Source organism: Patagioenas fasciata, chromosome 2, assembly GCF_037038585.1.
Source record: "Patagioenas fasciata isolate bPatFas1 chromosome 2, bPatFas1.hap1, whole genome shotgun sequence".
NCBI lineage: Eukaryota > Metazoa > Chordata > Aves > Columbiformes > Columbidae > Patagioenas > Patagioenas fasciata.
Window position 1 is genome coordinate 41,854,670 of NC_092521.1, and position 12,846 is coordinate 41,867,515.

The 12,846-nt window shown below is 36.4% G+C and overlaps 1 protein-coding gene across 1 annotated transcript in view; it reads right to left on the minus strand.

Annotated features, from left to right (window-relative positions):
• Nucleotides 1–1,315: 1,315 nt before the first annotated feature.
• XKR4 (XK related 4) overlaps nucleotides 1,316–12,846 on the minus strand; it is a 236,191-nt gene continuing 224,660 nt past the window's right edge. The window contains exon 3 of the mRNA XM_065832519.2: nucleotides 1,316–6,408. Within this exon, the coding sequence (XP_065688591.1) occupies nucleotides 5,462–6,408 (947 nt within the window). The 3' untranslated portion in view covers nucleotides 1,316–5,461. The remainder of the gene's footprint in view (nucleotides 6,409–12,846) is intronic.

Genomic DNA, 12,846 nt, shown 5'->3' on the forward strand with positions numbered 1-12,846 from the left:
TGCTGTGGTCTGTATTCATGCAAGTATTCTCTCAAAGTCCAATGCCTGATTTTCTCAGTGTAAGAGAAGAAATCCCACCAAACACAAGTATTCTCTCAAAGTCCAATGCCTGATTTTCTCAGTGTAAGAGAAGAAATCCCACCAAACACCTGCACTGAGTTCACTATGATAAAACAAATACTTCCCGGGGACCCCTCAGATGTTGAAAAACCTTTGCAAGCCAACTGCAGACCAGCGGCACTTTCCCCCTAACCTACATGAGCAAAGTTTTACAAGGTCATACCTGTCTCTTCTGTATATGAAATCTGCTCGTACCAGATGTGAGAAATCATCTCAGAAGCAGATCACTCAGTAATTTGCAGCCAAGTGAAAGTTATGATGGAATTTATTTCAAAAAACCACTATCTGTGAATTCCAGTTTGTTGATTTTTTTTCTTTTTTTTTAATTCCCAGATTTTGAAGAATCTGTTCTCATTTGCACTTCATCTGTTTTATCAGAATAAAGAAGAATGAATTAAATCCCGTAATGAAAAGACATAGTTCTATAAACAATCAAGGGATGGTTTCATAATGTAATGTCTCTGGTACATAAATGGCTGTTTGCCACTTACTCCATTTGGCTTTCTGCTGAGAGCACGGGCTTCATGCAAGCTAGTTTAATTGCTACAATTAGCAAAATTAAATGGCTTATTGTGTATTTAGACAATTCTTCCCACATTCTACATTGCTATACTACAGAATTAGTAATTATAGTGATGGGTTTGTAAATTCATGGACACGTGTTGAGATTATTTTCATCACACACCCCTTGCAGGGATGTAACCTAAAGAAACTTGTTTAGATGAATGCACAAATGCAATTTACTCTGCTTCCCACCCTGCACAGGAACAAGAGAGGCAGCAGTAGGACCCCAGCAATCTGCTGAAGTCTTTTCCTTGGCGTTGTGCAGGTAGTGCAGGGCGTGCAGAGTAAATCACAGCATCTCAGTCACTTCAGACTGTACGACTTTGGGGACAGAGCAGAGAAAGGGCAGTGGCTTTGGGAGCTGAATCACTGGCAGAGACAACTAAAACTCCATACAGCACCACTTTTAAGGCTCTCAAGGAGTTTTATGATCAAATAACAAACACCTCAAAATTGTGTAATTTCGGTTCAAAAAAACCAACAGGCTAGTTGTGAATATTTGCTGACCAATCAAGAGTAAATGAATATATTGTGTGATTAGGAGTCTTTTTCCAAATAAAGCAGTACTTGTATTTTTAGTACCACTCATGAGTTGCTCTTTTGGGGCGACAATGATATATTAACCAGACTGTTATATGTTTTAAACAAATTTGGGTTTAATAGCTATTCACCACATGTTAAAAATTGCAGATCCAATTAAAACATCAATTTACTTCCTCTGCTTAAAAGTTTACAAAATCAGGCAGCTGAGGCCTAGCATTTAGTTCTGTAAGGAAAATCTTCTCCAGTGTTACAGAAATTAATTAATAGGAAATTCCTTGATTTGCCAATGCAAATAGTGTTTATATGCCGTCAAACCCGTATAACCCAAGCACAGACACATTGTTCTAGCACAAGAAGCATATTTAAACAAAAGTGGAAATGAGTTTTTTCATCATTAAACCTGCAGGGGAAAAAAAAAAAAGTATTGCACGTAATTCCAAATAATTCCGTTTTTTTTTTTTTTTAAAAAAAAGATTATCCTATTATAGAACAAATAACTTTTCTTCTAAAATAAGACAAGTGTTTATCTTACATTTTCTTATATGTTTTCTGAATGAACATGGGTACGCGTTATCTCTTCTTTATCTAATTAAAGTAGTGAATACTACTTAAGTTGTCTTTTCTGTAACATACAAATCTGCAACTCTCAAAATTTTAGGGCGAAATCTTTAACCAGATAAAGTACCACTAAATCTGCTGGCAAGTTTGTTTTGTTCATTAGAACAATGCCGACACAATTCTTACTCCTAACAAAGAGATGTGTTTGTTTTTCTTTACTAGAATGTAATGATGAACTTTTTTATTTTCCTGTATTCTGAAAAGGAATTTAAAAGACCTGAATTCGTCATTATTTCAAAAATGAAAGTGAATTTTTTGCAATTATATTTTTATTTTTTTTGCTATTGCTGCTGTCTTAATTGAACTTTATTGACTTTAAAACTGTTTGTGGTAAAAAGAACAGTGCATTTTTATTATTAACTGTTAATAAGGCCATCGTGGAATTTTGACATGGACTGTTTAACCTTGACAATTTCTAGAAAAAATTCTTAGACCTTTTAATGTGATGGTTGACAGCAAAGCAAATTAAGAAACTGTCCATGTAGTCATCTGAATGTTAAGATTGCAATGGCCATCCAGTTCTCAATGCAAGCATCACTGTATGTAATGTAACAGAGCAAGATTTTGGAGAGCAAATTTTGACTCAATATGACTTCTCCCCCTTCCTCAAACAGCTGGATTGGATTCTGAAGACAAGCTGTGTGTATGTACTGCCTCTACTGCAGTAGTTTGCTTAAGAGAAATTCAGAAACATTATTAAAAAAGAATGCTGGGAGAGTAAAGAGAATAAAGAAAGTAAATGCTGTATATTAAAAATCACAGGGATAAATAACGCCTCTGTGTTCTTCCTTCCAAAAGCAAACAAGAACAAAAAAAGATCTCACCCCAAACCTTCTTTGGAAACCTTGCAATGCAAGCACTGGTGCAGACTGTAGCCCTTTAAATTCTGTATGACACAAGGTTTCTTCAGTTCCTTAAGCCCTGACCAAAGGGCTTGAGAGAGCTGCCTGCTGTGCCTCCCTCATGCTCAAATTTTTGAGTTAAAGCAGCAGCAAACACATCGAACTGCTTCCAAAAGAAACCCTCACATCTTGGATTACAAAGCTTACTGTTTGCCTTGTTTGTAAAGAAAACCAGCAATTCCCTTGTGTAGTAAAGCATTTGATTCTGGAGTGAAGGCTCTACTGAATTTGACAGGACAAAGGACTTGCTCCCAAAATCTTTTTTTAGCAATTCTTGCGGTGGTATATCTTCTGATAAAACATGAGTAAAACTGAGTAAAACTCTGAGTAATCAGCTATATCTCCATGGAGGAAAGGGCAATCACTTTGTACAAAGCTTCAGGTTTGGACTATCAAAGAATTACTTTATTAAAAAAATTATAATAGAGGCAGTTGTCCACTGCTTACTTTGAAAATACCTAAGAAACCCTTGAAGCATGGGTGTTTTCTGATCTGTGTAAAGTTCCCTCTGACTTGCAGATTCCTGCACTTCCACAGATGTTTTCTTTTGAGGAACTTGCCCCAGCAAAGAACAACGGGTATCGAACATTGCATTAATAAAAAAAGTCAACATTAAAAATGGCTAATTGAATGCATACAAATAAGCATAGGCTGTGCAACCTTGGCCATTTCATAGTACAAATATTAATAACAGGAAAGACTGAAATTTATCCAGCAGCATATACAGCAGTTACTACACTGGGTATACTTGACAGTGAAAATTACAATACCAATCATCAGGTCTTCTCCATCCTGACAATGCCATTTACAACAGAAACTCTTCAGTTCTGCTTCCCTCTCCTAAAATGGATGGAAATAGTTATCGCAAATTGTTTTTTTATGGAATTGCTTGGTGTCTTTACAAGCCACTTACATTCGAAGCAGCATCCACGGTTTATGGAGAATTCTAAAAGTACCCATGTAGGCTTTCATATGGCATTACACTGCAAAACAAATCCATAACGTGTGAAAACCAGGTTTATATCAACCTGCAAAAGCCAGCTGATAAAATTCATGGACCAATTCTTAAAATCTAAGCTATAAAGAGAATGAAATGTATTAAAAGATTTGAGGTTTATAAAAAGTAACCTTTTTATACCATATTTTTACTTTACAAAAATATTGAAATAATTCATGAGTTTTTCACTCTGCACCAGCTTTAAAAAAAATACTATCAAATTTTGACTTGCACCTTTAATGCATCTGAAAGCACCATCAGGGGATACTTTTAACATAAAGAAGGATACCATTGACTAGATTTAGGGAGGTATTTAAAACCTAAAAGCTTGCAGCACAAGCACTCTATTACAAGAGATTCAACGTAATTTTTAGACATATCTGGATACAAGTCTTGAATAGGCAGAAGGGAGTCTTCCACGAAACTTGCTTATATCATACTTCAGTGAATATACTTACTAAGAGGTGGTTGAAAGCCTTTAAAAGACATCACTTTCACCTTGAGTGGGAAAAATCAGAGCTGTCTCTGCATGTTGAGAACTTGATTGGTCTTTCCTGCTTCTTGTTCTGTTGGGCTCGTGCCACTCGTTATCTGTCCCTCAGGCAATATCAACCTTGCAGATATACAATGTTTGGCACTAGAAGGGTATGGCATGTCACAGTCTCTTGTCACCCCTGCATACATTCACACACTGAATCATGCATTCTCAGTCCTGAAACAGAGAAGTTATAGTGTGTTCATCTCCTCCTAGTTTCTTCTGAAATATCTGAATGGGGTCCTCCAAAAAGTTTAGAATACAAAAACTATACTATACTATACTTCCCTTTCCTTTACATTTATATATATATATTCTAATTTTTTTATTTTTTTTTTTGGAAATTGAACACTGAATCATGATTATCATTTAATTTACATCACTACGTGCTAGAGCTCTCTATTTCTTCTGAAAACCAGAAGTGAGCTGCATAGGATTTCTGTTGAAAGTAACATAAATAACTTAAATTGCATTTAAAAAGATTTTGAAATTCAAATATCAGTTCTGATAGTATTAATGTTTATGACCTAATGAAACAGAATTTAGTTGATTTTCCATTGACGGCCTTACAAACATGACAATGTATCTTTTTAATTAAGAACTATTTTGCAAACCTCTTCTAACCTGGATGGTTGATTTATGGGAGTGTTGAAGACTACTATGCTCCTATTTTTTCCCCAGAAAACAGTTTTCACAACAGCAACATTGAATGCTACAGTTTTGTTACTTTCAAAAAGGTTTCTTTTGTTTGTTTGTTTGTTTGTTTTTGCCATTGGTTATGCAAATGTCAATCATTCGTTTCTAAATTAAAATGTACTACTGGCTAAAGCTGAAAGCTCTGGTCAGAGCCTTCCTACTAGTTTGATTTTAAGTACTGTGCAGTCAGAGTTTCATAGCAGCAAGGAGTCGTGGGTGAGTTTCCCCAGCTGAAGTAACTGATCTGTTTGTGTGGTTCAGGGTTTGGGTTTTTTTGAGGCTTTCAGATGATGCTGCTGTATCAGTGTCCTGCAGACAGACTGCACACAGTGGATCAAATGATAATCATGATGATAACCAGACTAAGAACACTACAGCTTGCTGCTCTACTTGTAGTACGCTGTTCAGTTACTCCTATAGCCCCACTGTCAACCCTTAATTTGGACTGTAAAATCAGAGCTGCTTCAAGCTGTGTTTCTGTTTTGTTTACAATGTGGTTTCATATTCCAGGCGCTCCTGGATAAGAGCATCATCCTTATACTGTAGCCGTGGAGGAGCAGGGGAACATTCAAAAGCTAAGATCGCCTTCCTCAGGCTCCTGTCCAATACGTGTCTCTCCCATGCTGGGTACCTGTTCCTGAACAGATCGATTTTAATGACAGACTCCTCAATCCTTGGTGGCCGGGATGAAGGTGTGGATGGTGCGGTGGGTCTCACCTGAAACACAGGCACACATCCGTCTCTCTCCGCAAATTTTTGATCCCGCTCACTCGTGACACTCCGGTTGTTGGAGATGGACCGTAGAGTGTTTGTGGCCCCTTCTGGGGGTAGGGTGAAGGCAGTGGCAGGGTCCTCACAAGCACAGCTTGGTGACTGCCCAAACCTTGGTCCATTGGGGTGAAAGAAGGCATAGTACATGAGCATAAAAACAATGCCTGTTAAAAAGCTGCTGAACACTACACACAGTGCTGGTATGGCAAATGCATCAGAGATCGGTGGGGCCTTGTACAGATACCAGAGAGCACTCAAGGCGGTGTTTTCTAAAAGGATCACAAAATAGTAAATGAAAAGCCTACAGCGTGTCCTTCCTTCCTTGACATTGAACCAGCTGAAGATATAGATTATGCCAACAACCATGTCGAAAACTATCTCCTCCCATTTAGTGATGCAAAACTCTGTCTCGCAGTGGACGATCCAGAAGGTCATGATGCACCAGTGCAGCACGATGAAGATCCCAAAGTACAGCTGGAAAACCGAGGCAAACAAAGCAAAAGTAATGACCCGTGCTGCAATTGTGAAGAAATGCCAGCAAAACTGGATTATAACAGCCATGTAACTGATGGGTTTCTTGTCATCACGGGAGTCACGAAGGGCCTTTTGGTAGGAGGCCAAAGCCCAAGCCAGGGATACGAGAGATGCTGCAGCAGTAAGACCTGGAAGGAAACAGGAGATGCTGTTAAGGCTTAATTAGTATATCAGCCCTTGGTTGAAACTGGTGAGATCCTTGCTGCTTTAAATGAACTCTTCACCACTCACATAATTAAACCTCCTCCTTCTACTTTAGCTCAGCCAGTACTGAGAAATGGACTTGTACTGCTGAGACATCATTGTCCTTACAACACTGGATGCACACAAACAAGAGAAGCCAGCAAACTACACTCCAAAACACTTCTCTAGCAATTTAATATTTGAAAAAAATTTATTGACTCACAACTTTGAGCAAGTCAAGAATAGGTGTCTCTGTGTGATTTACCAGTATCTACGGTGCTTATAGTTTTAAAGAAAGAATATGAGTTTTCTAATTTTAATAAGTCATTAAAGAAGCCTAATATAAAGCAATCAAGTCTTCTGAATTAAAATGTCAGCATCAAATACATATAAACTAAATCAATAATAATTCAAGTATAAATATACATTTTAAGAAACTTAATGCTACTCTTGTTACACCAAAGTTTAAACTCTTGCTGAGGGAAAAATGTTGCCTAATTTGATATTTCCACCACTTTAAAAAATAATTTTAAGAAGTAGAAAATATAAAAACTGTATTTTCTTCCACTTAGAAATAAAATAAATTTTAGAAATGTTGGAATTTTCTACTGAATTAAAATTCTGAGTACAGATGCTCCTAAAGCAGGGAGTCATGACTTAATGTTCGTATAGCCATTCTGTCTCCCATATATCACAGAATTGCCTATTTATGAGGCCTTGAACTATAGTATTTCTGGAAAACCTGTCAGATATTTTTCACAAAAAGAGTTCAATATAAAATTACCTCCATGAGATTTTAAAATATTAGTTTTGTAAAAATAATTCCTATTCACATTAAAATACAAAATCAGTAAAAAAATCCCACAACAACAAACCCTTTCTATGCTCATTTCGAATGTGTATTATTCTGTTTTCCTCAAGTTTGTTTGTTCTTGGTAGGTAAACTTAAACAAAGAAGTTGCTCTGCAACTGAATCTAATTTTTAAACTAATCTGTTATTTCCATGCACTACCAGAAAAATACCTTACGTTCCCATATAAGCTGTAGTATAGTTCAGCATAGTTATTGAAATTCATAACAGTTACATAACATTCTGTTAGAAATGAATGATAATTCTTCTTTACTAGATGATTAATTTTGATTTACTTATGACTTGTATCCAGCTGCTTTGGATGGAAATGGGAATTCAAATGAAATGCAAAACCCCATCATTTTAACTGTATTTATTATTTGAATAAAATTGCAATAAATATGTTGTATACAGAGGAAAAATGTATCAAACATTTTATACTTAAAACTGGTTTATTACCAAAGCAAATTTTATATACAGTTAATGAATGAATTCATAAGTCTCAGCATCCCAGACTGAGAATTCAGCTTACTCAATTTCTAAACAGTTCCTTAACTTTGAACTAGTTATTAAAGTAAATCAAACTGAAATAAAGAAAACATTTCTTTTGTCTGCTTCTATAAGCTGTTTAATCATTTCAACAAGCGTTGGTTCTGGATGCATATACAGTATTTTTCTTCCCTATTCAATATCTTTCACTAAACCTCGCCGTCAAGAATATATTACTTAAATATTACGAATTTTATGCAAATTTTAAAAATACAGAGTAGTGAGTTTCAGTCCAAATACATCTTGCTATTCACTTTTGGGTAAAGAAAAAAGTTTATTTTAAAGCAGAAAAACGTAGGCTATGGAAAAATACCTGATTCTGAAGGGAAAAAAAATTCTATTTCAGCAATCCATCAGCTTAACACACTTTTTTTTTTTTTTGCTCAGTACACAGTATAGAGAGATTCATTGCTTTTCAGGAGGGATTGTGTTCGCCAGTGTTTCTCCCTCAGTCACTGGCAGGGTGCTAATTATGTGATGAGCTCCCATGAATCCATTATTTTAAACCCCCTTTGTCTTAAAAATAAAAATAGCAAACAACCAGCAGAAAGATAGAACAAACTTAGGATTCCAGGGATATTTTTTTTTTTTAAAAAAAAAACTTCATCCTTTTTCTTCCCCCACAGATGCTTGGATGCCAAAACCTCAGCGTTACGTCTGGAATCACAGAGGGAAAAAAACTATCAGCAATGAAGACAGGAAAGAGACATGGTTTAAATTGTTATTTTAATTTCTGACATGTATATTTGCTTTTCACACTGGACTGCCTTCCAGTGGCCATTGTCTTCGGAGACAATTGTAACACTTGAACACATAAGTTCTCATTTTCCTGTAGGAATGTTTTAAGAAAAAACACAGTAATTTCCCTTCTGAAATGAAAATTTTGGAAAGGTAGATGAGTAGGATAAAGGATAAGAGAATCTTTTGATACAAATGAGCCACTCTGAACAAGAGCTCAAAAACAGCATTATCAGCACAGGAAATAATAATGTGAGGGAGAAATCCATATATCTTCTTTGCAAATCTAAATCTGATGATCTCACATACTCCCCCAGAGGTTTCTAGAGATATCATCGGTTTTGCATTAGGAGGTGTAAAATCACGCAATAATGCACACAGAATGTTCCAATTTAAATGTTAAAATTCACAGGAATTTCTGATGTTATAATGATAATTAATTCAGCCATTGTCTGGGACAGAAAGAAGCAAGTACAATGGCAAGGTGATTCTGTTATTTAAATAATCATTATTAGGGAAATATCCTTTGATTTTACAGAGCAAACTCAGAAATATTGGTATACAGGAGAGAAAAGGACACAAGGGATTGATTGTACAAAAGGAAATACCTGCCAGTTACAGTATTATGTATCTACTCTCATGCTATTGGCAATGGTGTTAGGGATGCAGAACTAAAATAAGCCCAAACGCTTCATAGGCATCATCCATTTTTCTTTATTGATGAGATGAAGCAGTAAAGAATTATTAAAAGTATAATGAATAATGAGAACAATAATGTAAAAGTGATGCAAATGGCAGTTTTCTAATAAAGAAATGTCACTATATAAATGATTTGCTGGGAACGGTTAGAGATAAAGTGAATTATTGTAGCCCGGCATGGATAACTCATTAATTAGAACAGATCAATGAATTTGCTGAGTATGTGTTTGTATAAATCCCTTTATCCATATTCCAAAAGAAGAAATGAATTTCTATTACTATCAAAACAAAACTTTAAAGGCAATAACATACCACTGGGAAAAAGGATTGTCCAATAGATCTAATGGAAACCAAGTAACTAGTAATGATGCAGGTGGTTTAGCTTCTGCAGTGGGGAAGGCTTATTCACCACTGAGAAATGAACAGAGAAGGCCAGTCTGTGATCTGTGTAGCCACCATTCATGAAGAACAAGCACCTGCCTGCTCAGCTACAGCCTCCGCACTGTCTTTGGGTGCTGCAGCAGTTTTCTGGTGTATTTGACAGTCTTGTATAACAGAGTCTCGTATTTGGGGTCTTGATATTACAAATTGAGATTATCTAGCCATTCTCAGTGAATATATACTCAAGAAACTGTATATTCATCCATTATATACTGTTAAAAGTCCAGGGAATCAGGAATTCTGTAAAATGCCCTTTGGAAACATGAAAGCATATTCCTGTTTCTTCCTTTTCTAAGCTTCACATCTTTTCTGCAGTATATGATTTGGTCTCTAACATTCTGTCCTGATGAGGAAAGAAATACGGCCTTTGCATGGAAAAAGATCATATTCTGTCAGACAAATGATGCTTTTGCTTGTCTCTGAAATGGACACCCGAAAAACTCTGCATAGCAGATGGGGAGTGTACCTGCCTACTTCCAGCCCATCGATAATAGTCTCGATAGTGAGACTGGCCAATAATACATTGTGCCAGGACAACTTTCTGTCAGGAACTAATTAGAATCTGTTTTGAGTGAAAAAGACAATTTAACCTCTTCTATTAACTGTTTGCATTTATTAATTATAGTGTTTATATAAAGGAGTGACAACTTTGTAATCATAGATGAATTTGGTGTCCTTAAGACAATGCACTTTCTATCTGAAAACAAAGAACAGAATTGCCTTGATTGGTTTGTAATTTTAACTTCTTTACCTGGAAATGATTAATTTCTCCATGTATAGGAAATCTTCTTGCTTTTTATAGAGTGTGGCATAGCTGTACTGGTACTTCAAATATGATACATAATACACTGCTATGAGCTACAGCTCATTAAAGACAAGATAAAAACAACATGAACATGACTTTCACAAGTGAAATTAAACATGTATGAGAGAAAAGAGAATGTATATAGAAATGGATACACTCACAAATGTAATATTACTTTAGGAACACGAGCTCAAATAGTTACAGGAGAGCCAATGAAGTTCTCTTCAATGGTATTTGTGAGAAATCTGACTGAAATGTTTTATTTGTGAGTAATCCAAATAGAATTGCTCACAACAGCTAAAGGTTTTCCATATTACATCTCTGCTTGGCAATTCACAACTTAATTGTATCCTGCTGACACCTCTGCCTTTGCATTATGGTTCTCCCATTTGATTTAACTCTGAGGAAAGCAATTCAATGTCTAAGTGGCATATATGATTTACTAGTTTGTAATTTTCTCCCATTCCCATAATAAAATCCTTGGCTGGGGTGTAACTGAAAAAAATATGAGTCTCATTCTCACACTAATTTTATCTTAGTCCTGTTTTGTACTCGAGAAAGTAAAAGGCACATTCAGGTCCATAAACTATTTTTTTTTTCTTTTTTCTAATCACATCAGTCCATAAATCCTACATAGAATGAGTACATCTCAGGTCGGCTGGAAAACTTACAAATGAAAGAACTGATCAGAGAAAGTGCTCTTTGACATTCAGTCTGATTTCAGAAATCAAACCCCTGCCAAAGCTTCTATCTCTGCTTCATCCTCCTTTCTAAACTTGTACTCATCTCATAATTTCAAGGAATAAATTAATGTAAAAGTAGGAATATCAAATGTAGTTGATCATCTGGGCATGACAACACTGCCTGGGATCTGAGGCTACAAAGCATTTTTTAAGGAAACCTATTTTTATACCACTATTACTAATAATATATATTTAATAGAAATAGAATATAAAATAAAAGATAGTCAATGCAATTCCTCACAAACTGTCCACACCAAGCAGCCAGTCCCGGGAAGCAGCACCTGGTCCCAAACAATCGATCCCAGGAAGAGAAAAAGGCAGAAAAGCTCAGAGGCCTCTGCAAAACGGCAAAAGGCCAAACTAAAGAAAGTCCCTAACAAAACTCCCCTGAACAGGTCTCCGTCCTGGCTCCAACAAAGAGAAAACTGGAAGATGTCGACCCTCCTTAAATATGAAGCATGATGCTAATGGGATGGAATATTCTTACTGATAAGTCTGCGTGTCAGTCAAGGTCTGCCCCATCTATGCCCCCCTTCCCAGCTGCCTCACATCTGTGGGCAGAGTGCTCAGAAAGTTCTTGACTACAGCAATTAAAAACATTAACTCTGTCCTGGGCTTTTATCTTCTTGCTCACAAACTAAATTCAAACTATGATTGTGCTAGCTACAAAAAAAGAAAGATTTATAATAGTGAAGGAAAATTAACTCATTTTCAATCAATCCAGCACACTGTCCTAAACCCTAGTCAAAGGCTTTCTGTGCAATTGAAACAAGTTGCTTGAGGTCTGAAAAAGGGCTTTTTTCATATTTCTTAGGTGTCACTAGATCTGATTGTGCTTAGATAGAAATGGCACTTTACTGAAATATTCCACTTCTGTAGTTTTAGACTTTTAGACTGTTTTAGGCTTAGACTGTTGGCTGCCCACAAACATGGGAGTGACAGTGTCTGAGGATGAGTCTCTAGTCATTCATGTTTCCAGTGTTTGCCACCGCCTGCTTTCATGACTGGGGATATTCACGGCAATATTGATGGCTTCATCAGCTTGTCTGCCAACTTTCAGCTTAACTTTCTCCCACTACATACTGGGGTGGGGTCATACAGCATAAGAGATGACATGAACTCTTTCTTGTTGAAATGTAAGTCAGATTTATGCCTGATATTACTTCTCCAAGAGTTATATAATGCTTAGAGAACATGCTAGCAGATACAGGAATAATTTCTCCCATCATTCCTTTCAGCTGCTTTCTGTAGACACTTCTGGTGAGACAACTTACACCTGTTTCTTGAATTTGGCTCTCCACAACAACTTACTATTGCCCTGGAAGTCTAGAAACATTACATATATGAAATGCTAGTTTCAACCTTACTCATTTTACCTCCCCCTAAATTTTTTCCAGTGGTGGTTTGGATTCTGTGTAGGGGACCAAAGTCAACTGACAAAATGCTGGGTCATTGTACGTATCTTTAGCAGATTCTTAGGGTCTGTATCAGACACCTGCCTAATGATTTATCTCTTGCTGCACTCAAGGTCATATCCACCTTACCAAATCTGTTCGAC